This window comes from Urocampus carinirostris, chromosome 6, assembly GCF_059441175.1.
Source record: "Urocampus carinirostris isolate Australia breed hairy pipefish chromosome 6, RoL_Ucar_1.0, whole genome shotgun sequence".
Taxonomy (NCBI): Eukaryota; Metazoa; Chordata; class Actinopteri; order Syngnathiformes; family Syngnathidae; genus Urocampus; species Urocampus carinirostris.
This window is the reverse complement of record NC_142354.1, coordinates 36369386-36396007: the sequence shown is the minus strand read 5'-3', so window position 1 is coordinate 36396007 and position 26622 is coordinate 36369386. Positions and strand designations below refer to the sequence as shown.

General features: G+C 40.7%; 1 protein-coding gene and 1 pseudogene across 1 annotated transcript in view; both read left to right on the top strand.

Annotated features, from left to right (window-relative positions):
- The first annotated feature begins 2308 nt into the window (after positions 1-2308).
- LOC148364715 (uncharacterized) overlaps positions 2309-26622 on the top strand; it is a 36953-nt gene continuing 12639 nt past the window's right edge. Inside the window, exons 1-2 of the mRNA XM_088339111.1 lie at positions 2309-2332; positions 13109-13322. Of these exons, the coding sequence (XP_088195237.1) occupies positions 2322-2332; positions 13109-13322 (225 nt within the window). The 5' untranslated portion in view covers positions 2309-2321. The remainder of the gene's footprint in view (positions 2333-13108; positions 13323-26622) is intronic.
- Positions 2463-2589, top strand: LOC148364716 (U2 spliceosomal RNA; annotated as a pseudogene).

Sequence of the window (26622 nt, the reverse complement as noted above, 5' to 3'; positions counted from 1 at the left end):
GATCAGAGTTAGTAATCATGACAAGAGTCTTGTTTTCATGTGATAATGTCACAGCTCTAGAGGCTATGAGCACAATCGGTCAACTTAAAGACTAAATGTCTCATGTCCCTCGGCGCGTGGAGTATTTTTCAACATACCTGCATGATTGTGGGGAGGAACACCATATGTTCTGGGTCTAAGTGCAAAATAAATTGTCATTTATAGTCCTTTTAACCTGGTCTGGTCGGTTAAAATAACAGACGTTTTGGGTTCCAACTTGGTCCAAAAAGTTATTTGAAGATGTCTCTTGAATGTCTTGGAAAGACGTTTTATTTCCAACCTTACGTGTCTTGAACTAATAAAGATATCTTTCGCTTGGCGTCTTTTCAACATCATTTTAACCTGTTTTCATTATAGTTGAGTACAGTTATTCCATTTAAATTTTGATATAAAGTTCCCTGTGTATGCTTCTGTGCTTCTTATTCATAATACGCTTTTATTGTAAAGCAAACAAAAACAAACAACAGCACAAGCCCGGAATGGAAATCATTGGTCAGGAATCAGGCATTGCTGGCTCGGCGTAAAAATGTCATGGTGAGTCGTAACCTTTAGCGACGCACGTTATCTGGCGTGATAGCGAGCCGGCATGGCAAGACGGAGTGGGAGGGGGCGACGTGCGACGCGATTGGATTTGAAAGGTCCCCGTCTGAGTCGTAGCCACCGGCTATCTTGCCTAGGCACCGGCGCGATACGCCGCCGCCGCAAAGTTAACGATCTGCCGTGTGCTATCGCAAATCTACACGGCTGACAATTCATCAGCGTGCTCGGGTAACCGAGGGAAGATCTGAAGGGTCACGGGACGACTTCAGTTCATCGGGAGAAGGACAAAGAAATCAGTTGGATTTTTAGGACTGAAAAAGAGATAAGAATGAGGCTGGCGGACCAGTTCAGTTCTTATTTGTTAAGAAGTGGGTTTTGATATGTAACATATTTTAAGTACTTTAAGGTGCACCGGACTGTGAGGCGCACCTCCCAAAAAATGATTCGTTATATATTTTTTTGTCATAAGTGTCAGGAACCAGAATGGAATCTCGGACCCAATTGCGTTCGTTTTAAAGGAATCTTTATTGGATTGAGCTGACAAAGCTTGCTTAGGAAGCCGATGATTGTCAGTCCCTAGCAGCGTTGGACGGAATGGCAGTTCCGTGACAGGTAGGCAGAATCGATGCGGCTTAGCGGGCAGGTCGGGGGCCAGGGCAGGAGAGCAGGTCATAAGCGTGGAGCAGAAACAGGTCGACACCGAAGGCAGGCAGGAATCAAACAGGAAAGGTCTTTGGTACTGGAATCTGGCAAAACACACGGGGAGACACAAGTACGGTCTGACACTCTCCTCTGGGTGCTGACAGCTTAAGAGGAGAGTGCCAGCCAATCAGAGAGCGCGCTCCTGCGCGCCAAACGATTGCCCCAGGTGTCTTCATTTTGGCAATCATGACAATAAGGCGCATTAAATTAACACTTCTGTGAGAGCTATGTATAGCATGTATTGTGTTGCCTCTATTGAAATGTCTGCCCTCTTTGCCCTTATTGGACATATTACTCCACATATTATTGTATTATAATATATTGTCCTTTATTGTTTTACATATTTTTACCTTTTCAAATAGTTTTACTTGCACTCGCAACCTGGCAACGTCCTCCAGACTGGGCAGAGAGCTGCCAATGATTTTTAAGGCTATGTTGATGATTCTCTGTCTGTGTTTTTGTCTGACACTTTGCTCCCAGCATACCACACACAATTTGTTTTTCGCATTAGTGACATAGTTCACACCTCAACAGTTTCTTCACATGTGTCTCCTCAAGTCATGGCTAAGTTTAAATGTTTGCTACACAGTCATTGGTCGATTTTTACATCAATCATGACATCGGAACAGGTGTCTTGTCACTTACTTTATCTCATCTCATCTCATCAGCTGCACTGCTTATCCTCAGTAGGGTCGCGGGGGGTGCTGGAGCCCATCCCAGCAATCATCGGGCAGTGGGCAGGGGACACCCTGAACTGGTTGCCAGCCAATCGCAGGGCACACGGGGACAGACAACTCATTCGCTCAGTCACACCTAGGGACAATTTGGACCAGCCAATTCACCTGAAATGCATGTCTTTGGAATTTGGGAGGAAACCGGAGTGCCCGGAAGAAACCCACGCAAGCACGGGGAGAACATACAAACTCGGCACAGTAAGGGAGCTGGATTTGAACCCACGCAGGAGGTTCCCACGACCTCAGAACTGTGCTGCACACGCGCGCTAACCACTGCGCCACCGTGCTGAGCTTTTCTTCTACAGTATGTCACAACAGTAAGTAAAACCCCTCACATTTCTTCAGAGATTTCATCATAATGTTTAACAATATTGAAGAAACATCACTTTGACTCAAGGAAGTCTGTGTAAAGCATATATAACAATGTAATTTCATTTTAACCCTCACAAAACTCAATGAAATATAGCCATTAGTAGCTTTGATTTTTGCAACCCGGAGATGGAATAAGAGCTTGCTCTGTCCACTCCACGCATCGGCCCAGTATTGCAGTACCTCCGGGAACGGTGCATTCGCAATGATCGCAGCTAGGCTTTAGGGCTAGGACCTTAGCTTGGCCTTTTGGCTGAGAGTAAGTGTCCCGGCTCCTAGGCTTTGTAGCGTATTATGAACTGACCGATAACGGATAATGGATAATGAATAACGAAGTTAGAACAATAACCCTTAAAAACCCCAAACCCAAACCCTAGGTAACAAAAGTGAGTACACCCTAAAGTAAAAGTTCCTGAAGTTCAATATTTTGTGTGGCCACCGTGATTTTGCAAAACCACTTTAATCCTCCTGCCCATGGATTTCACCAGAGCCTCACAAATTGCCACTTATACTCCTCCATGACAACATGACAGAACTCAGGGATATTTGAGATCTTGTGCTTCTCCACTTTCCAATTAAGAATGCCCCAAAGATGTTCCATTGGATTTAGGTCTGGACACGCTTTGCCACCCCATCCCCTTTATCCTTAGCTACTTTAGAAAAGCCTTGGTCATCTTGAAGGTGTATATGTTGACATTGTCAGGCTGGAACACGGTTTCTGTCGGGGAGGGATCATTCCTTGCTCGTGTATTTCACAGTACCTGTCCGAGTTTAATCCATGAAATGCAACTCCGCAACTCGAGTTGCACTCATGCATGTCAAGAACCGGAACAGGATCAGGACCCAAATGCGTGACGTTTCTGACACAAGCATTTTAGTTTACGGGAAATGGGGAGTTATGCACGTTAGGCAGCATTCTGGCGTGGAATGATAGGAAGTAAGAGGCCGACAAGATCGATACCACTTGCCCGAGCAGATATCGGACAAAAAGACAGAGAGATTGAGAGAGAGAGAGAGAGAGAGGGACTGAGAGAAGAGGAAATACATTTTTTTTAAAAAGCACTTGAAAAACAGCTGAATAATAGAGTAAAATCCCAAATTAGAGCAAATTATGAACTAAAATGATAAACCTGTATTACCTTCTGAACCAGGTTAATAAAAAATGATAACAAAAACTTGTCAATTTAGGTAACATCATAATCAAGCTTTACAATGACATATGAAACTGGTGCAAGGAATTCATTTTGGCTCAAGATGTTTTTGTACTGGAGATTATGGTCTAAATGTGCCTTTTATACCATATTTTATACTCTTATACCTTTATATATTTTTATATTCAGATTCAGATTCAGATTCAGATCTACTTTATTGTCATTCTAGTACACGTGTATACAGAACGAAATGTCGATACATCTGACCCGCACAGTTTCCTTGAATGTACAGATATAAATAAAATGTTGTATTGAGTTGGAGTATTGAGTACTAATAATATACTAAATAATTATGGCTATGTATAGTATTTTACAGTAGCGCAAATAGTGCAAGAGGAGCAGCTAACCAGATGTGCAAAATGGGCAGTCAGGTAAACAAGTCAGGTAAACAGTAACAATAACACTGTAACAATAACACTGTAAGTACAATAGTGCAGAGAAACAGATGTGGCTAGCTATAAAGAACTGCCAGTAGTGCAAAAAGTCAAACAAATCCAACAGATGTACAGATTAGCAGCAGTTTACTCTTACTTTTGTACTCTTATACCGACGATTATATTTTTATCGTATACTCAATACGTGTGTGGTTTTACAATTTCGAGTCGTGTTTAGACGCAAGCACCTTCCAGGTCAAGAGAATAACTTCCCAGGCACCAAAAATGAGCCTCTAATTAAAGAGCTAAAACTTGAAAGGCCACTAGCAGCTTCTCAGGCTACTCCCATCTGTTATCAAATAATGCACTACTGTGGTGTCCAAAACTCCTCTTGCTAGCCTTTCACATAAGTCATTCTGCTCCTGGGAATTGTTCGATAAAAAGGAAGTCTGTGATCCACTAAAAAAGGTACGGCCTTCAACGTATATTGTTATGTTATCTTGCCCCCTAGTGGAACAGTGTACTTTCTTCTTTCCATATTTATACTTAGGTCAGAGTGCCCTCTAGTGGCCAGCAGTGTATATCACACCATGTAACCAAAGAAATCGTCCAATCAGAATGCCTCTGACGTGCACGTGATCTATTTTATCCTCCAATCAGAATCAGAACGGAATAAGAAAAGGCGCTCATGCTTCAGTCCATGGGATTTGTTTCATGGTAATCTAAGAGTGCGGTCCTCTTGTATTTGCTTTCTTAAATAAAATTAAAGTTTGTTTGTAACTCAAAAATAGTCTCTTATTTCATCCTGACATTGCTTTGAACCTGAGAGTTTTAATGAATAAAAAGTGTTCTGTGGCTCGAAAAAAGTTATGAAACATTATTACCCGTATTTTATGCGTTTTTTTTAAATTTCAAAATTTGCATTTAAAAAAAACACTTTAAAGTGTTACATTTTAGCTAGCCCGAATTAGGAATTTCTCTGTCACTGGTAAATCAGACGACAATGTGCTAATATTGTCACAGTACACTCGCAAATGTTATCCCCAAGCAAGCATTTATTTTTCGTGCATATTGCGGCACTGCTACGTATAATAAGGGACACAGAATTTACTGCAAATGGGGAAAGAACTAAGAACGATCCTGAAAAAGTTGTGTTGTTTATTTGGTCAATAAATTAAAGTTGCTTACACAAATTATCTTTGCTTTTATTCTACACAAGCATAGTGGCCTGGCTTGGTGTTGCCGGGCTTGGTGTTGCCAGAATTCGCTTTGTGGGCCTTGGCATTGCCGAGCAAAGTACGTGTGCGAGGTTGTTACAGCCGTTTTTCTTGAAAAAGTGCCAGGGAGCCACCAGGGAGTGCCAAAGAGCAGTGTGACCACATGCAGCTCCAGAGACGCTTGTACGCAAAAGCAGATGTTCATAAATGGTATATGGCGCTTTTCAAGTCAATGAAGGCCTCCCAAAGCGCTTTACAATGTGCTTCACACTTACCCATTCCCACACACACTCACACACCAATAGCGGCCATGCAACCATGCAAGGCGCCGACCTGCTTCATTGGGGGCATTAGGGATCAATTTTGTTGTTATTTATTGGAGGTGCCTTGACACGAAACCTACCCAAAAGACACTCCCAGAGGCCTAAAGAACTATTGTACTATTGTTCAGACATTTCAGAGCCTTTAAGTCACAAACGAAGACACACATTTAGAACTACCGTAAATTTCGGACTATAGAGCGCACCTGATTATAAGCCGCACCCACCATATTTTAAGAGGAAAACTTACACAAGCCGCACCTGTATATAAGTCGCATGCGCCCACTTTAAAACATGTGACACAATCACAAAATTAGCCCAAACCCGGCTTAGAGTCCCGCGGTTGTAACTGAATATAGAGTACACAATCCAGAAACCACAGCCGGCAAAATGAACAGAAAATGATACCGGTACTTAAGGTTTGCAGAGTCCGGGTACCCGTTGAAACTAATCCAAGGAAAAAAGTCTATATTTCCAAAGGTAAGGGTGGGAAAATTATATATCCACTATTGTCCGCCGCGACAACAGGTCTCACTCATCTTTACCCCACTTCCCGTCAGCCCGCGTTTGCTCCGCCCCTCTTTTTTAATGCGCAAAACATATCAGAATAAGTGTCTCAAATAAATACATTACAAAAATATACAGGTGCAAATACATATTATACATCGGTTACACATATTTACAAAGAAAGACGGTACACAGAGAGTTTTCAAAGCTTTAATTATAATACAATAACTTTCATCCCAAACAGTGCCTGTGAAGGGTAGCAAAACGCTTCTAGCAACACGCTTGCAACACAGTGAACGGGTCTGTTAAAAAAAACATACCATACTTGTAGAAGCCACGGTAAGCCGTCCTCAACTTCCTCCTTATAACTGATGTCATCAAAGTCGTCTTCCCCAGTATGGGAAAGAAGCTTTGTCATATAGATGTTGTCCCACGCTCCCTTATTCAAAAACACGCTAGCAACACGTTGCAAAGTGAAGTTTACATGCAGTTCTTTGTCGGACTGCTTGTTTGCTTTTAGCTTGAAAGCTACGTCATGTGCCTTTCTTTTTGCAATTTGCATGATGAGGATACGTCTACGCTAATTTAATCTGTGCACAAACTAAGAAGTTGCAGTCTTCCTCGGCGCATATATTCCACCGGTCTAAATCTTACCTTTTGTACTCGACCGCCGCTGGCGGCTTTTAGAAAAATTACATAAATTGGCCGCATCACTGAATAAGCCACAGGGTTGAAGGTTTGGGAAAAAAGTAGCGGCTTATAGTCCGGAATTTACGGTATACAATAATCAGATGAGGCATTCTTGTGCCTTATACTGAATCTTCCAAACCTGTTCATGCGAACTGGAATGTCCCATTTAAATATGCTGGAGTCCTCAGAGTCATACCATACACTTAAAAGTGTTCCAAGTCGAATTATGTGAGGCGGCAGTGAATCCAATATGTAGATATGCCTGTTAAAAGAACAAAGAGAGGTCTTCTTTTTAATTTGATCTTTTTCCACGAAGGAGGGCTTCCATCTAGAAAGTGTTTAAAAAGATTGAATGGATACGGCGGAACGGTTGCACGTTGAACTTTTCACTTGCTGCTTTAAGAAGCTGTGAAGCACTTGGCAAAAAAAACGTCTTCAGTCTGGCGAGACCATCAATTTCGGAAGCTCAGAAACAATAACCTGTATGTTTGGTTATATAGTATCAGTTTGTGTTATTTTTTTTCATTTATTTAATCCAGGGGTCTCAAACTTAATTAATCTGGGGGCTGCCGGAGCTCTGGTCTGGGTGAGGTTGGGTCAAATCGAGTTTTCCACAAATAAAATGGGATAGAAACATTAGCCAGTTTTCGAATATCATTTTTTCTAATTCCCTACACAAAATAAGATATAAGGATAAAAAAGGGAATTTATATGGAACTCTATCAATCACTAATAAGTAAATTCATAATCCGCTACAGCTGCACTTTAAGGGACAGTGTGTATTATTCAGTGATTCCTAGGAGTAAAAATGTCACTCAATAAAAAAAAAAGAATATTGATTCAAATAATTACCAAAAATACATACTGTAACAATCATAATGATAGGCACTTTGAAATACTATTAAATTGAGATATTGGCATTTATTTTATATAGGGAGTTGACACAATTGTCAACGATCTTGCTGCCAATGGTACCCAAAAAATTAAAATCTGGCAAAAGGCTGGGCAAGAAAATAAAAGAAAAACGTTGTTTTATGGTCACTTTGAGTCGCTGTAATTTTCATTCTTGGGATTTTTAAAACTCATTTTAGGTTGCACACCAGAATACTACAGCATGGAGTAGTCAAATAATACACACACTGTACCTTCGACTATCTCATTAAGGAGGGGGTCTCAAACTATCATGAAAATGTACAAAGTTGTACTTTAGGCCTCTGGGAATGTCTTTAGCTAAATTTCGTGTCAAGGCAGCCTGAAAAACCTCTACAAAATCGATAAACATCGTGTTTTGGGGAGTGTAAGTCCCGAGCACCGACCACTATGAGAACAAGCACATGGGAATTATTTTAGACTAAACATGGGAATATACATATCTATATCAGCTTTCAACCGTTTAATGTACTCTATGCTATTGCTTGGAGACCATTTCGAGAGGTTTGAATTAGTACGGTAGATTTTGATTTGTCCTTCGCGTGTTCGTTTAATTTCCGGTGAGGAGAATTTTGGTAAATTAAGAGGCTGGAAATGAACTGCTTCCCGAAAAGTTTTTAACGGCAGAATATATTATGGAGACCACCGCAATACAAGTCTTCAATCAGACAATCTTAGCATTAGTCTGACTATCACATTTGAAGCAAGATTTTGATACAGATTTGGATGCTTTGTTTAGGTCAACAGGAAACCACAAGGTTCTGTTTTCTGCTTGCCATCAGTTGCACGTTTTTGTGTTATCAGCCAATTCTCAGTTTCAGTTTTTTTTAGGCGTTTTATAAGTCAGCAGAAAACCAAAACGTCTGTTTTCTGCTTGCCCCTTGGTCTCATTGTTTCTTGACATCACGTTGAACTTTGTTCTTTTGCTTAACGTTCCTGACAATAATTTAAACTTGTAGTTTCATTGAAAATATCCATTTATAATAAAAGCTGATATACTTTAAGTCCATTAGGTCTACAGGTTCTCAATAATGTAATATGGATTTTGGTAATGGTTGTTAAATAAATAAATACAGTTAGTATTTTAGGTTAACCCCAACACTTGTAATAAAACCTGCACTCAAAGAAGACACAGAGACGTGAGTATATTTTACTTGCAAGGAGAATGACCGGAGACTGCCCAGTTACAGTCTACCAACTCACTCTAAAGCAGTCTCCGTTGTCCTTGCCTTTTTATTGTATTCGGAACGTCCTAGTTTACACAAGGTCTCTTCTGCTAAAGGGAGGGGGAGTGAGAAAAAAACAGTTGAGACCTGTTTTCACAACAACATGTTATCATATCAACACCTGTTTTCACTCACAACATGTTATCGTATCAACAATATTACTACTTTTGAACCAGGCGAGAATGGCACACTAAGCAAGAATGGCACACAGTATGCAACAGTAAAATAACATATTTACAGTTTAAATCCATCATTAGTGTGAATAGTGAATATAGTTAAGTGACCATCGTATCTTTGCTTTGATTGAGCAAGGCAAGAACATTTTCTCATTATGCTGCACTTAATACATAGAGTAGTCCTACCCTCTGACTTTTTTAGACGTACAACAAACACTTTTCAGCTAAAACAATAAAACCACATACTTTCCTGAGTTAAATGCACTTGTATTCACACTCATGAGTGTTCATTTAACATTTTAAATGCATTTTCAAAATGCCTTTTCACCGCTATTGCCTTTTAATTACAAGATTTTCAGACCAATATGATAGTCACATGTTGAGGAGGCATCAATACCGATATCAGATATATGATGAATGACAAAAAATTATTGACATTTTCAAATAAGTACGGTTGGACCCCCACAAAAAAATGTTCTTTAAGCTTTAATCACAATTATTTAATGAAAATTTACCAGTCCTTTAATTTCAGGTTCTTAATGGCTAGATATCCACTAGAATGTAGCTACTGGCATTGCCCATAATTGCGAGTACCGATTACTTAAAAAAACGCTGTCATCTGAACTGCTAGGGTATCCGGTATCGGTACTCGATCATCCTTAATTCTAATGCTCCCTAACAAGGGGAACGAGAGTAAAACTTCTGAATATTAACAGCGTAAGCGGCAAGCTGTGGGGCCAAAGATAAATGGTGCACGTTCAAGGCATTGGACTCCTGCTGAAATTTTTTGGGACGCTGATTTGACGGTAGGCATAAAAGAACATCTTTGCTTTTATCTTGCCGTTTGCGTTTCTTCCCCCAGGACAGAAAAAAACTCGATTTCACAGGCAGTGTGAGTGAGGAAGTGTTCAACCGCAAAAACTTAAGTCACAAAAAAGTAGCGAATGTCTCAAATAGTGGCCTGGAAGTGGCGGTGTAACCGCAGGAAAGAGACGCTCTGAAAGTCAACGTGAAAGGACAGGGACAAGGGCCAAGTTTGTGACGGGTTGGCAACAAAGAAAAAGCAGTTAAGAAGAGCTCACTGTGACTTAATCGATTGTGAACCGCGCCGAGCTGGCCGACCAATAGCAAACGTCCACCGCTTCCACGCTGCTTGAGAGCGTGCGAGGGTAGGGTGGGGGGGGTTGGGGGTGGTTTGATGGGTAAAATACAAAAAGATTTGCAAGGGAGCTTGTTTTTAGAGGTGACCTTGAACGCCCTTGTCCCAAGAATCGACATCAGCGGCGTCTGTCAGTCAGCTGTCGAGGGCCGAATATGTTGTGTGCATGACCTTTAGGATGTCGCATGCCATTAAAGACATATTTTGGAGCTTGTAATAGTGCGTGACATTTTCAATCCTCCAATTTTTCTCAGTTTTTTTCCGTTGCAGTCACAGGTCAGCTGCGGCCCGTCCCAGCTGACTTGTAGCAAGAGAGTTTTTTTTAAGACGATAGATAAAATATATATTTGCTAGTATTTATTCATTTATTTTAAAGAAAACGATTGCTTCTTTAGAACTTTGATTTAAGAAGCACATCAAATGTCATGAACCAGAACAGACTCTCGTATCCAATAGCGTTAGTTTCAGAAGACTTTTTATTTGAAAGAGTTGTTGGAGCTGGCTTGGGACGTCGGCGTTTGTTGGTCGTCAGCCTCTTCGGGCGGAATGGCAGCTCCATGACGGGTAGACGGAGGGTGCAGCTTAGCGGGTAAGTCAATGGCCGGGGCGGGAGAGTAGGTCGCCAAACGTGGAACGGAAACAGGTCAAAAAAAAGAAGGCAGGCATGAATCAGGCAAGAGGAGTCATAGGTACCTTGTAGTCTGGAGAAACACTCAGGGATACAAACGGTACACTAGGACAATCCTCTCTGGACGCAGACCGCTTAAGTGGAGAACGTCAGCCAATCAGGAAGTGCGCTCCAGCGACGGATTACCCCAGGTGACTTCACTTGGGTAATCACGACATCAAATCCCATCAATATTTATTCAATTGACACCCAAGTAGTTTTCTGTAAGGTTAGTTTTGAATTTTGTAAAATACCTTTTGAAGATTTATTATTATTATATGGCAATATAATTATTGCGTACGGGTGTCATTGATTGGCTTCTGTAAAGAGAAGTCAAACATTTCTAACTATTTTAAAATGTCTAAAATATTGCCCAAAGTAAAATACAAAATTACAAAGGTGTTAGGGCAGTAAACAAATGGCCACACTTGAAAACACCTGAACCTATGTATAAAACCCAATGTTTAGTTTTTCAGATTGTGATAAAATATGTCAAGGTAACAGGTTGGTCTTTTCGCTATTGTCTCAGCTGTTTTCCAGCTCTGATGCCCATGCTACACAAAAAAAAATAAAAATAGGCAAAAATAAAAACCTTTTATTTTTGTGCGCTCCAACTTAGATTACTCAGTTTTGGGACAACACTTTAAAGTGTTACCATTAGAAAAAGAGGTCAAAACCGTCCATAATTTCCAACCGATTCAACAACAGCGTTCAATGAGTATGAAATTGAGAAAATGACGATTAAACCCAATGGATTATAAAAGCATTAAATGTTTTTAATACATTTCTGGTGAACTTAGAAAAATGTCTGGCCATCTGCATATGGCCATGTTGCCATTGTGTCAGGTTTAGTGCTCTCTCACCCTCTCGCTTTACCTTTTCCTTTTTTGGTAACTTCTGCCTTGGGTCTGATTTTCACTCAGACTTGGTGTCACTTGCCCTAATTGCACCCTAATCACCTCTCCTGCTCACTGTTTAAGCACTCCTGTTTTTGGGCAACTTTTACAGTTTGTTACCAGGTCTCTGACAACTTGCCTGGCTGGCCCTGGACCACAACAACTGTTGCCTTAATTTTTTTGTTTCACCTGTGTACCGAACCTGTACCGAATAAATGACGCATTGTTGCCTTTATCCTTTTTCTGCATTGTGCTTCAGCACCACCCCGAGTGGGTTCTTGACAGAATGAACTGGCCAAAATGGATGCAGCAGACACAGACAATGTGCGCCAAGCCCTGGCCCAGGAAAGAGAATTGGTGCAGAAACAAACCATCGCTTCTCTAAATGCCAAAGTTATAAAGTGGGTGGTATAAGAGAACACTGTTTGCTGGAACTTGTTGGACCAACTTCAGGGAAGAACTGGAAAGATTTTGTCTCGATTGAGGTCCCTCGTCTGTCCAAAACCAGTCCACCTATACCCCTGCCCACTGTCCCCAGTCCCATCCAGCTTTCTTGTCTGTAGAATATTCAACGTTTAGTCAGAATTCTGTTTCGCAATGTCAGAAAATTATCAAACAATGTCAAGACATATGAAGGGAATACTTTGTTTTCAGTCAGTCACACTGGGATCCACTGGGTCCACACCCTCAAGATGACTTGTTATCCTGGGGTGATCCTCCAGAAATTGTGGTGGTCTAACTTAAAGGGTGATGTAGCCAACTACATTCAGGCCTGTGAGGTGTGCACCAGGTGAAAAATCTCTACCTCCAAGCCTGAAGGTGAGCTATTACCTCTCACAGTTCCCATAAGACCACGGTCACATGTATCCCTGGATTTTGTTTTGGATTTGCCCCTGTCTAAGGGCTTCTTCGTCCTGATAACAGTAGTCGATCGCTTCTCCAAGATGGTTTGCCACATTCCCCTAGCCAATTTAACATCCGCAAAAAGCACTATGGAAACCCCTTCTCAAGGCGGTTTTTCACATGCACTGTTTCCCTGACGACATTGTCTCACACCGGGGCTCGCAATTAATCTCCAGGTTCTGAAGGGAGTATTGTAAACTTATAGAGGCGGCAGTCAGTTTGTCATCAGGGTTTCACTACCAATCCAATGGGCAAATAGAAAGGCTTGAGAAAGGTCTGCGAATTCTGGCAGCGGAGAATCCTGAATCTTGGTTTTCACAATAATATGGGTCAAGATGGCGCACAACATGCTCCCCTCTTCTTGAATGTGACCCTACCATGTGTTTGGTCGTCCGTTTTCGCTCTTTCCGCCAAACTCTGACCATATTCTTGTCCCGTCTGCCCATAGGTTTGTCAAAAGTTGCAAGAGAACCTGGGAGCGAGCTCAGAGGCATCTTCTGCGGCAGGCCTCTATTTCTAAAAGGTTTGCTGTCAAGAGAATATCGGCGGCCGCTCTTTATGAGGTGGGACAAAAGGTTCTGCTCTTCATGCAGAATATGCCACTCACAGTGGCGTCCCGCAAGCTTGCCCCCAAGCTCGTTGGACTGTTTCCGGTCTTCAAGGTAAACAATTCCCTAGCAGTCCGCCTCAGTCTTCCCAAAATGATGTGCGTCAGTTTTCTTTCCGCGTCAGTCAGGCAAAGCCAGTTAAGACTAGCCCTTTGTGCCTTCCGAATAAGCCCCACTATGCCCCCTCAATGGCTACCCTGAGCTTTCCCTTGCTTCTGTATAGTGCTTCCATGCCACCCCCAGCGGTTCCTTGACATTGGGAGGATACCCTTAGTCAAATGTATAGATTATGGCAGTGTTTTTCAACCACTGTGCTTTGGCACACTTGTGTGTGAGATATTGTAAGGTGTGTTATCCAATTTGTGTGCCTGTGCGGTCTAGCGCCTGGTAGAGTAATCATGTAGTACTTCCATACCATTAGCGGCGGCAGCAGGTAGCAGAGGGCCTTGTGCTTGGAGCAAATTAGTGACGGATGGATGCAGTGATAGGTGGATAGAAGGACGATGTGATAGATACCTTTTTTAAAGGAAAATTCTGATTCTGAACTGGTCCCAGGATAAAATTTGGACCCCGATGAAGGCCCTAGCTTGAGTGGAAGTAAAAAAAAATTAAAGGCATGAAGCAAAGTTTCTGGCATGAGGCAACTGAAGCTATCTTTCATTTGGATTTACTTTTACAGGAGATATAATGGCAATGACTTTGTTATAAAAACAGAAAGACTCAAAGCTGTAGAGGAGGAGCTTCGTTTGTATCTTTAATCGATTCCTGCCAGGACATCAGCTCTGTGTTCATCCATACAGGCCCAGGTTTCACACTGACTAAGTAGAATGAATAGAGATGAAAGATTAGAAAATACTTAACATACTTGATTCTTTGTGTTTAATTGATTCCTATCCAAGATGTTATAGTATAACATCATTATTCAACACAGCTTTTTTTTCACATTTTCAGTCGGTGGTGTCCCGTGGGATTTTTTTAATGAAAAGTTTGTATCTTAGCTCAAAATAGGTTGAAAAACACTGGCAGATAGTATCTAAATAATACTAGCTGTTGATGCTATTTTTATTCGACTGTGTTATTTAGGTAGTGTTAGCTTGAAGCGTATGGCCTTTTACAGCATTTTTTATCTAATATAACCAAATACAGCCTCTACAGTTTTTCACCTTTTGCTGCCAATACATGTAGCATTAAAAAAGACATGACAAAATAATCTTCCTAGCGATGACTCATATCCCTTAAATCCACAAAATGCCGTTTTAGGGGAAGGAGATAAATTTTGTCAAGCTGTGGAATACAGTAACCAAAATAACGTTAAGTCTATTTTATGCGTCTACAATTACTATGGAAATAAATCACAATTAATTCGCTAGATACTTGCTAGTAAAACAGATTAATTCATTTTGGCTTACTTTAATAGCGAGATTCGACAGATAGGCTACTGAGGGATTTATTTGCCTCTCAAAGTATTGAAAGTTTTTGAACTGTAAAAGTTGTTTTACAGGTGAAAATTCAAAGCTGGTGGGCTTGTCCCCCAATTTGGCTCCCATTGGGACCTAAGCTTGTTTCCTCACGGCCCCCAATATGGAGTTGGATTGGAGCAGACAACATGTCATACTGGTCATGTTCTAGTTGGCCTGTCTCTTCCAATGTGCAGGATTTGAGGGTTTGATTTTATGGTTCTTGAGGGAGGGCGGGATAAGGGTTGGCTGCCATGGCGACAGGGCCATTTAATGAGAGCAAGCCCACTGTGACTAATGGCATCCCTGAGCCCGTTGGATGTACTGCAAATGGACAATTTGCTGCATCACTCACACTTCATACACAAACATAAAGCATTCACGCTTGCGGCGCGCTCGACCCGACCTCAATCAATACGAGTGGAAGTGGGCCTAATACGCATTCAATTGTCCATTTTAAAGCAACAATACGGGCTCATATTACCTTCAAATGATGGATTTAAAGTTATTTAACACTGGATTGGAATTAAAAGAGAAACGTAGAGGCATTGCCATGGCAACCTGGAAAAGCAGATGCAACAGATGGTAGCAATAGGTCACTTTTCAGCACAATGGGTAGTACTTGAAATAATCTATTGGGCATGTTTGTGGACAAGTAGAGATGTTACACGACCTGAGAGCCTGTTGGCACGTCCACTTACGACTTGAACAACAAATAGGGTGAATACATTTTAAAATAAGAAATGGGACGATCAACTCTGCAAAAATAAGAACAATTCTTGCCCCATTGGCAGAATAGTGTGCACATGTTTAGCATGGTGAATTATAAAATAACTATATTTTTAACTCCTCTGCTCAATCAAATCATTTTGCTCACACGAAAATTTATTTTCTATGATTAATTAGTAACGTCCAGCCCCAAATCTGCATTCTAAAGAATACCACTAATTTAACCACGAAACAAGAAGCCAAAGCATATCCTGCGCCGTAGCCCCATCCTTTTCCCAGAGAAGTGCTCAGTCTGGGTTTTAAATCCCCTCCTTCTCCTACTCATCCCAAGTCCTCTCAAACTGAATACAATAATCCATCACTACTTTGCACTTCAGTTATCGCTTGTTCACTGCTTCGCGCATTTTTAGTTAAATAGTCTTTATTGTCATTGATTTAAACGTATTGAGCAACAAGAAATACTAATAATGGAGAGGGTCAGAGAGGATTTTGTGTGTAGAGTGTCCGTGACTGTCTGTGTGGGTGTCATAAAACGGACCGGGAAGCAGGAAGTTGAAACTCAATTGCGTGGACGATCTGTCACTTTAATTGAGAAAGAAAAGTTGTCCAACACACAAACGGACCAAAAACAAACCAAAGCAGGTTTATAGGCAGGCAAAATTACAATCTAGGCATTGCTCAGGTCAAACAGGCATGAACAGGTTTTCAAGAAGGTTAAACAATGATCTGGCAACAGGCGATCCCAAAAGGAGCGTTTAAGTACTCCAAGAGCAATCAGTCCAATGCGTCTCAGCCGGTGTCAAGGGGCGGGGCCAGCTGGCGCTATGACAACCGTGCAGGATATGACAGTGGGAGACTGTAATAGGGTGGTGTATGCTGTCAGTCAACCAGTTGGGGTTAGGTTGGGGCACTACTCAATGTGTACCCCCACCCTCGCCAAAACAAACTTCGGAGCACGGCTATACCCGGCTTGTTACATTAAAAAGATATTTGTCAATTAAATCGGATTGTAAGGAACGTCAGACGAGTGCAAAGAAATGGTAATAACATGTTGGGTGTTCTGAAGCGGCGCCCAGAGACATGGCGATAGTGAGGCTGCTAGGATACATAACAAACCTCTCAAGCTACCCCTGTGGAGCCAGTATATCACTTACGCCAGATCCTTTCATTGAAATGCAATTCTGTGTTTTATGTTTTTATTTTTTAGATTTATTGTTGTTATCGTCTTGCACTCGTTTACTCTCAGTTTGCAAGTACATCATCTCGAGGGTAAGTTTTATCTCTGGGGGCTTTAATAAAGGTCCGACGCTACTTTGTGGATTTTCACTTTTTGCGTGCTGGAAATAATGCTGTGATAAATTACGCTACCATGTAACAGTGTTATTTTTTTCAGTCATTGGGTAATCTAACTAATTATTTTTTTTCCGCCATTAAAATTACATTACATTTTTTAAACTCACTTTATACTGTTTGTGTGAGGTGCAAGGTTCTGTAAAAACAAAACAATACAGTAATTGTATAATGGATCTGGGCCAAAAAAAACAACTGCAAAATACAAAAAGAAGACAATGACATTTACTTCATGTCTTTGAACAAATCATCCGGATTGTTCTATATTTATAGATCTAGGCACCTGTCCTGTCTGTCCTTTATTATTCAAATGATTCAAATACTGCACGGAAAATTTCGAATCCTTTTTTTTAAAGTAACAGATAGTTACTTTCCCAGTTAACCAGTTACTTTTACTGTAGAGAAAGTCAGTAGTAGTAATTATAACCAGTTACTTTTTTTAATGTAACATGCTCAACACTGGCGATAACTGAGGGATTATTGTGTATACAATTTCGGGTTTACTTCGGGCTCGGGCCTGCAAGTCAAATGGTGGGGATTGTGTCAGGCTGGGTCAGGCTGTATTTCTTAGACCCGGTATTACCTCTAAGTGCTGTATAGAAACATTAAATGTACATTAAAAAAAGCCCTCAATACCCTCACCGAATATTCCAGTTATAAAACAAAAACATTGTGAAGGACAACAAGGCAAGGCACAGATCACCTACGTAGGGTCTCATCCGCGGGGATAGATATTGTAGCGTTAGTTTTAAAACAAATGTCATATATTTAAATAAAATTCCAAATAGATTGTCATTAAAAAAATAACACTCTCTGCAACGTTCAAAGAATTAGTATCCTTTTTTTACTAGTAAAATAAGATTGGAAATCCTTTTTAGAAAAAGCAATGGTTTACTCTTGTTATTATTATTTTGCAGTGAACTGTTTACCATAACTTAAAATAATGTTTTAATAAATTTTCACAATGAATTAAAGTACCTATAACAGTTTTTATGTTTAGTCTGTAGTGCCTTTGAGGGCTTAAGTCATAGGATTATCTAGAAAGTTTAGAAAGAGGTGTAGCATATTTTTCTTGTATTCTAAAGTGTCGGGATATCTGATGGTCGAATGTAATTTCCTCAAATTCCCAAAAGAGGGCACCACGTTGGTTTTGTTTTGGTTCAGACAAGTTTGTTTTTCTCTGTCACTGAGGCGCCTTGGAACACAGGTCCGACTATCTTTCCGAAAGGTTGCGGATTGACCCAGAGTCAGTAGAGTTTCTCTGTTTCAGAGCTTTGTCCTGTGCTCAGCGGGTTTACGTCACGTGATCCTTGGTTCATTGGCACTCGGTTGTTGTTGTTACCTGTGAGTTTTTTGTTGTTCACATAGAAGAGGTTGGGGATGACAGGCACGTGGTCCTTTGTACCTTCGGCCTCTAACCGTGGGTGTCTTGTTGAAGTTTCCACAAAAGAGAGTGAAAGGAGTATGTCCTCTTTGAAAGCAACCTCTGGTGAAACCTCAGACCACTTGGATGATATGCGCTGGGGCGGTGCCTTGTCACTTTATCCCCCCTTGCTTGACTCCTCCTCGAAAAATGCACTTTATAGATTAATATTTATTTGAAATAAAATTAAGTCAAGTCATGTTTATTTGTATAACCCTTAATCACAAAGAGTCTCAAAGGGCTGCACACACCACAGATTATTGCAAACCACAGACTATTATTATTACACCATTCCCTGATCTAAAACCTACATGAGGGCAAGGAAAAACTCAAAAACCTCAACATGAGGAGGAAGAAAAATAAAGTTAAAATCTGAAGGCCAAAGGCTGTTGATTTCCTGTTAGGGCCCGGTCACACAGCCTTTTGCGTCTGTATCGCGGGTAAAATTTTGCGATTTTTTTTTTTTGCCCGTGGTTGCCCGCGGTAGAAAATGCGCAAAATTGGCCCACCCGCTGTTCATCCGTGGTATGCCCACAAAACAGACGCCGGCGACTGTTCCGCTTCCTCATTGCGTCAGTTCCACGTCGTTTTCGCGTGTGGACCACGGGTATAAAAGCTGCCGAGCCGGGCTGTAGAAATCATAACCGCTCAAGACACAGTCCCGTGAAGATAAAGATTTCAAGCTATGGCACCGAAGAAGAAGCCAATATGTTATTATTGTAATAGTTTTTCATTTTTATTTTTTTTATCTTGTTAGGAAATGAAAAGAAATGTCAAGAAATAAAAATGGATTAAGACGAGGTCACTACGCTGACGGGGATCCATGTTCACCCCCTTGACGTCTCGAGCACAACTGACGTGTGCTCGGCAAATCGCGCTGTATATACGCGGAGAAAGGCGTTTGACCGTCACACGCGTTACACACGCTAATTCACGTGATAACACCGCGATACAGGCGCAGAACAAATGTGCTATGACCGTGCTATGACCATGCTCCACCCGCGATTACCCGCTAAAATTTTGCGTCCTACCCACGTGCGAATTTCTGACCGCGTGTAAAGCACTGCTGTATCTCGTCTGTTTCGCGATCTCAAAGCGTCCAACAGCGTCTGCTTCACGGGCAGAAATTTCTGGCTGTGATTCAGCCTCGACACGCCCGTGAAAGGCTGTGTGACCGGGCCCATAGGTACGTATTAAATACACTTTTTCAATCAAAATACAATTCATTATAAAATCCTGACACAATGACATTTGTTAATCTTTTGATGACATCCAACCAATTTAATGATTTGAATCTCTCATTACATGTGGTGTTTTTCCTAAATAAACTCGAGATTTCATTGTTCAGCTTTTATGGTTTTATTGTGTTTTGGGACGACCAATGTCCATCTTAAGGCTCTGTCAGTCAGGGTAGACGCAAGATCGGGCCCAAAAAAACAGACGCGCTGGTTTAAAAGCTCGAACCAGCACGAGTCTGACCGTTTAACTTGATCTGAGGGACCAAGCCTGGGGTAAACCCAAACTTTCACTTTTTATTTGTGAAGAGAAAGGGTGATATTGGCCATCTACGACATACACCGAGCAGCAAAGGAGCGTACCAGCTGTCTAGATAACTTCCTTTGGAACTTTAGTTTTCTGTCCTGTGAAATCCTGGATTGGCACTGTTTCTTGGCTGCCTGGCAAATTTGGCTACTTCTACTATTTGAATCTTAACACCAGTTTTACTTTTGGTGCACCTTTTTAGGTGTTTGGGTGAAAACACCAGGTAACCCTGCAATGGGTTTAAATAGTAGTAAGGCCTCCTTTTTGTAATTTTATTACATGGCAAGAGATGTTTTGGGATTATTATAATTTTATCATGCATTATCCAGAAGGTTAAACATTAAAGGGATCCTACAGTTGAATATTTTCCTACTCAATATGGTCTCGTAATCCTTGGAAGCTTAAGTCGCTCAACTTCTGCATCAGGGGGGTGATTGTAGTTAACATGGATAAGAATTTGAGGTTGCTGTGAGTGAACTTCTAGTCCTGCGCTGGCATTCTGGATGTGCCTGTTTGCACCAGATGAGATTCTGGACTTGAGCTGACCTACATTAGCTAAAATCGATGTCTCTTGTCTCTCATTATTTATTTTTATTCCAAGAAGACGGGTGAAAGACCAGACAAGATGCCTCATGAGCAGTTTAATTCGTTTCGCAACCATCTTCCTAAAACGGATACGGGAATGAGAATTTTGCGAAGTCAGATTGTTCCTGCAGTGGTTTTAGGACTGGTTTAATCGCTACTTACGTTCTTCACTTGCACGTGAACGTCGCTGAGTCTTTTACTGGCTTTTTTTTACTTGTCTCCCTTGCTGGGACTAATGTGAGCCACTTCTTTTGGCCTGTTGCTAGCTTCTGTTGTCACTTTTAGCTTCTCCATATAAATGAAACATGCTAGGGCCACATTCGATGATACAGCAATCTTTAGCAGGTAATTATTGTACACTTTCATTTTAAAACACAGCTTAATCAAAGACATGTATAATAAATACACTGAAACTTCTCTGAACTATTGTTATTGTATGGTAATAAATTCTAATCTGAGCATTCAACAAATTGCAACACAGTTCTCCTTAGTTTTAAATTTTGATATCATAGCATAGAGTTTCAGATGTTCAACTAATGATTTTTTTGCGGCATTATCGTGTCTGTACAAAGTAGTACTTTTTTATGCAGCGTTTTGGGATTCTGGAAAGAAATGTCCAGCAAACATTAGGTCACTATTCTCAATTCCACTTGTTTGCAATCACTTGACACCTCACTGAGAACCGTGTCAACACGCTTGCAAAATATACAAACATTACAAAGGCGATGCCAAGCCAAAATCTTGGCCACTGCCGCAATCCCCTGCTAATCAGCAGCGATAATGTTGTGCTAAACTGTAATCTCTGATGTGAATTTGAATGAAGCCTCTGAGGGATCTTGCGGTCATGTAAGCAGAATGAGAGCCTCGTTGCCAAAGCAAACAGATTGTTAAGACACTCACAGCTAACTTTGGCACTGTTTAGGTATGCTTCCACAGTGTCAAGTGTTGGATGTGTTCAATGAATCACTAATCACGCGGACATGTTTATTTTGCGAATTTGCTTTGGAAATTTCTATTGTGATTGTCCTCCTAAATTTCAATGGTGTTGGAGTAAAATCATAACGTCTGCCAATCCTCAAATTGATTAGCATTTCATGAGCAATCGTTCTTTCCCTTTTTATTTTTGGGGGCTTTCATTTGAAAAAAAATCACAACTTCACAACAGTAACAAGGAAACTATAATTTGTGTTTTACTTGCAAAATAACTGAATAGGCCGCATAATGAAGTCTGCGCTTCACTGTTGTTGATTCTCCCTTATCTTCCTGCAACTATCTTTCCTGCACCTTGGATCTTGCAGTGTGCTTTTCTTTGTATTGCTGCTCCCACTTTAAGGATTGATGTTCCATAGTACAACATAAACACAAGGGATAGGTTCATTCCCTTAGACAGTAATGCCAAGGGATATGTCCAAGCATAAACTAGTGTGCTCTCGACCAAACTTGTTTTCCTCACTTATACCTCAGGCTATGCTGTGTAGAGCGTTGGGACTTTCTCTGTCTCATGGTGAATATGCTTTGCTGGAGTAAGGAGTATAATGGGTTTAGCCCTAGTTGTCTACACTGGAGATCAAAATAAGAGGATAACTTGTAAAAAAAAATGAACAAGTTTAACAGTTTAGGGACATTTTGTTGTGTCTATAACATGCTACTAGAACACTTCTTACAAAATGGATAAGGCACTTGAACAAGAAAATAGTATTTCGTCCCTTAATGGTGCTAATCTTGCACATGGAGCCAATTTCTTTGATTATCTGTCAACCCCTATTTGTATGGCATTCCAACTGTCAGTTTCACTGAATTTGCAAGATGGTAGGCCTTTTTGAAGTGACTGAAAGCCTTCGGCAGAAGGTTGTTTCGGAGTTTGGCCTCTTGTACATGACCGGGTGAATGCATGTGTATCAGTATCTTGTTCAACAGCACATGGTTTCTTACTTGCACTTAACACCCAATCATCCCGTAGTCTTCATGCAGGACACTTCTCTATGTCACACGGCAAAACAGGTAAAGAATATCCTTGGATGTGAAATTATTGAACTAATAGCATGACCTTCCCAGAATCCAGATCTCAACACAACAGATAAGCTCCGAAAAATCTTTGGTGACAAAGTTATTGTCAAGAAACCCACTACAATTAGCGAACTGTAGAGGAGGCTAGAAGAAAATTGGACCAAAATCACACCAAATCAGGGCGAGAGACTAGTGCTATACTGGAGCTGCATATGTGCTGAAGCCATCCACAGCAGAGGCCTCAACAGTTCTTACTGACTCTTGGAACCTTCAGATTTCTTTTTTTCCAGTGCCAAAGTTTTTGTTTGTAATTTTGATCAGCTTCTGATCGCTTTGGGAAGTCTTGACTTGAAAAGCGCTAAATAAATGCAGATCATTTCATTTCATTTCATTTCATCAGTGTATTCTCCAATTTGGATCAGTGGGTTTTCTGAAAAAAATGTTTAGGTTGAAATGCCTTTTGTCATTTTGTGAAAAGTGTTGTACTACCATGATATAATAATAATAAAAATAATGAAATGCAATTTTACTGTGGAACAGTGAAGATGGCATATTTTCAAAATGTTTACTTTTTTTATAAGATGTTCTCAAATTTTGATCTCCAGTATTTTTTGCACACTACTGTCTTTAATTTTTAACAACTTTTTTCCTTCACTGCTACAAGTAGGCTGTGGCCTATGACTAAGTCAATCAAAGGGGGTGCAGTGTTAGAAACAAGTTTTGTGTCTGTATTTAATTAGTCTTACTGAAAGAGTCCGCATTTTCTCTTTCTTACACTTTTGGTTAGTGGTTAGATCAAGTCTAAGCTCAGATTTTTAACTCATTGGTAGCCCCGAGCTGACAACATTCTCAATAAAGAAAAAAAATGTTATATCAAATTAATAATATATCAGACAAGATTTTAAAAGAAAGTGACTTCTGTTTTTTTTGTTGTACTTTTCAGTTCAACAGATGAAACACATGATTCTCAGTAACCAACAGTTACGAGAAGGCGTACCTACTTTTACACACTTTGGACGCTTAACGGAGCAGAGCAGTTATGATTTTGTCTAAAAGCCTTTGGAAGATTTTTCCAACCCCAAAAAACTGTTTAGAACACGTCTCAAGAAAAAGCACTACAGCTATGAAGACGAATTAAACGCTGAAAAGATTACCAAGAAATAATATCTTTAAAGGGACTGTGTATTATTTAGTGCCTACAAGTGGTACAAAAAAACTGATTGAAAACTGGGCAAAAATACTAACACTAAAACTATAATGTCTTATTTTTTCAAATTACGGTTCAATAGATTTGTATTTATTTACATCTTGGAATCCCCACCGAAGTAAGTTCCATGTTTGTCCGACATCCTGCGGACAGCGTGGTGGCTGTGCCATGTATCACAGGCCCCCGATTGTACCAGACAATACAAAGCCATCTAGTGGTCAAATATTAGACATTGAACCTTAGCATATCAATGTAAGCATCTCAAAGCCTGTTCGAGAGTCCTTTTTCTAGGAACTCAAAGCCTAGTCCTCCTACCACACAGTTCAATTTAATTAAACAAGGTCCCAGTCAAAATCTGTTAGTGTCACTGATCACCCATCTAGCACATAGCATGGCATTTCGGTCTTATCTTTATGAGGGGAACACTTGCCTTAAATGTAGTTTATTCACTTTTATTGTTTTTATTTAGAATTTTCTCTGAAAGGACCCATATAAAATAAACCTAATTCCGTCAAACATCTATGTTAAGATTGTTCGAAATTCCAACCGCAGAACCTTATGAAATAATACATGCATATGCATTTTTGAAGCAGATTGACAGAATTCATGTCAGTTTGTAGAAGCCCATTGACACAAAAAACTTAGATCATAGATAGGAACAGCTCAAAATAGCAGTACCGTAAATTCCGGACTATAAGCCGCTACTTTTTCGCCAAACTTTCAACCCTGCGGCTTATTCAGTGATGCGGCCAATTTCTGTAATTTTTCTAACAGTGGCCAGCGGCGCTCGAGTACAAAAGGTAAGATTTAGACCGGTGGAATATATGCGCCGAGGAAGACTGCAACTTCTTGGCTTGTGCATAAACTAAATTAGCGTAAACATACACTCATTATTCAAAATGCAAAAAGAAAGGCACATAACGCAGCTTTCAAGCTAAAAGCAATCGAGCTGTCCGATAAAGAAGGAAACAGCGCGACAGCGCGAGTGAGGCTGCGGGAGCGTGGGACGACGTCTGTATGACAAAGTTTCTTTCAGACACTGAGGAAGACGACTTCGATGGCTTCAGTTCTAAGGAGGAAGATGGGGACAATTTACCGTGATTTTTACAAGTACGGGGTGTTTTTTTAACAGACCCGTTTACTGTGTTGCGAGCATGTTGCTAGCGTGTTGCTACCATTATTTGACCTGTCACAGGCACCGTTTGGGATGAAAGTTATGTTAATATTATGAAAGCTTTAAAAACTCTCTCGGTGTACCCTCTTTCTTTGTAAATATGTGTAGCCCATGTATAATATGTATTTGCAACTGTATATTTTTTTAATATATTTATTTGTATTAATTTGAGACACTTATTCTGATATGTTTTGCACAGGCGAATTAATAATGAGGGGCGGAACAAACAGGGGGGTGAGACCTGTTTGTTGTCGCGGCAGACAATAGTGGATATATATTTTTCCCACCCTTACCTTTGGAAATATTCACTTTTTTTCCTTGGATTACTTTCAACGGGTACCGGGACTCTGCAGGTCTGCATCAAACCTTAAGTACCGGTGTCATTTTCCGTTCATTTTGCCGGCTGTGATTTTTGGACTGTGTACTTCAATAAAGGACATTTAGTTTCAATCGCGGGACTTGAATTCGGGTTTGGGTTAATTTTGTGTTTGTGTTACATTTTTTTTTATGTGAGTGTATGCGGCTTATATACAGGTGCGGCTTGTGTATGTACAAAATCGGTTTTCCTCTTAAAATTTGGTGGGTGCGGCTTATAATCAGGTGCGCTCTATAGTCCGCAATTTAAGGTATGTGCCAGCTGCAAAATATGTACTTTATTTTAGTCGTTCATGTCAACAACAAAAAAACGTTCTTCTGATTTTGAGGTACTGGAAGCATTGAAAAACTGGCCTTGAAAGTGCTTGCAAAGTGCTTAAATTTGGCCATGAAAAATTTGTTACCCTTTGTCCTGGAAGCAGAACTCCATAACTTCATATTAAAATTGGTGGCGTCAGACTCTGATGTCACAATTGTGTCAAGTTTAAGTATCGCAAAATACATTTCAATGCTTAAAGGGCGAAGAAGAGATCATTCGAAAGGAGGTAATGATGGGACGAGATGGTTCAGCAGGTTGAGGCGGAGTTCTTCCTGTGGCTATCCGACTATGGATTTGTGTCTTCCCCTCCTTCCCATTGCTAACGGGACAAACCCGCCCCTTGGTGGAGATATTTATTGGTATGGATGTTATGCTGCTCCCGGCCCGTTGAATCAGTGTGACCAAGCAGGCGGGCCGAGGGAAATGGGGCTGCTACGAGAGTGAATTATATTTAGTCACACACTCAATTTACCCCAGCAAACCTAGTTAAAGGAGGAAATACACAAAAATAGATACACTAGCATACAAGCACAAGAGAAGCCTGCGTGTTCATACCCATATGTGTGTAAACATGTGTACAGCACATTAGTTAACTGGATTAAGAAAATTACATCTAGACAGAAATTAAATCCAGTAGCTGCGTTTTTAAAAATGAATCTTTAACGGCGTTTTGGCTTATCGCATTAAGCATCTTGCCATTTAAATGCTAAAATTGTCAGAAACAAAATGAGACGATCCAATTTGCAATCGGGGTATTAATATTCCACGGGTTGGATGAGGGTTGTTATTTCAAAAGGTGTGGTGAAATCATCTCAATACGGAACATAAATAGGGAGATGCTTTGTATTTTGTATTATAAAAACTTCACATTTCAAAAAATGAAATTAAAAAAATGTCATGATTACTGATGTGACTCAGCTATGCCCGCTCATTTGGCGCCAACAACCACAGGTTCTGATTGGCTCTCTTTCAATTTTTGAACCCTGTCCTGTCAATCCCCTGTTGTCAGTCCATCTGCGAATCTCCGTGTATACCAGGCTAGCCTTTTTTGACCTTGACTCTCGCCTGTTCCGTTTTTGCTCCCGTTTGTCTCCGGGTACAACCTGTTTGGATCCTGACCACGTCTGCTCTCCCGTCCCAACTTACCACACCTTTTTGTTCCCGACTACGTCTACTCTCCCGTTCT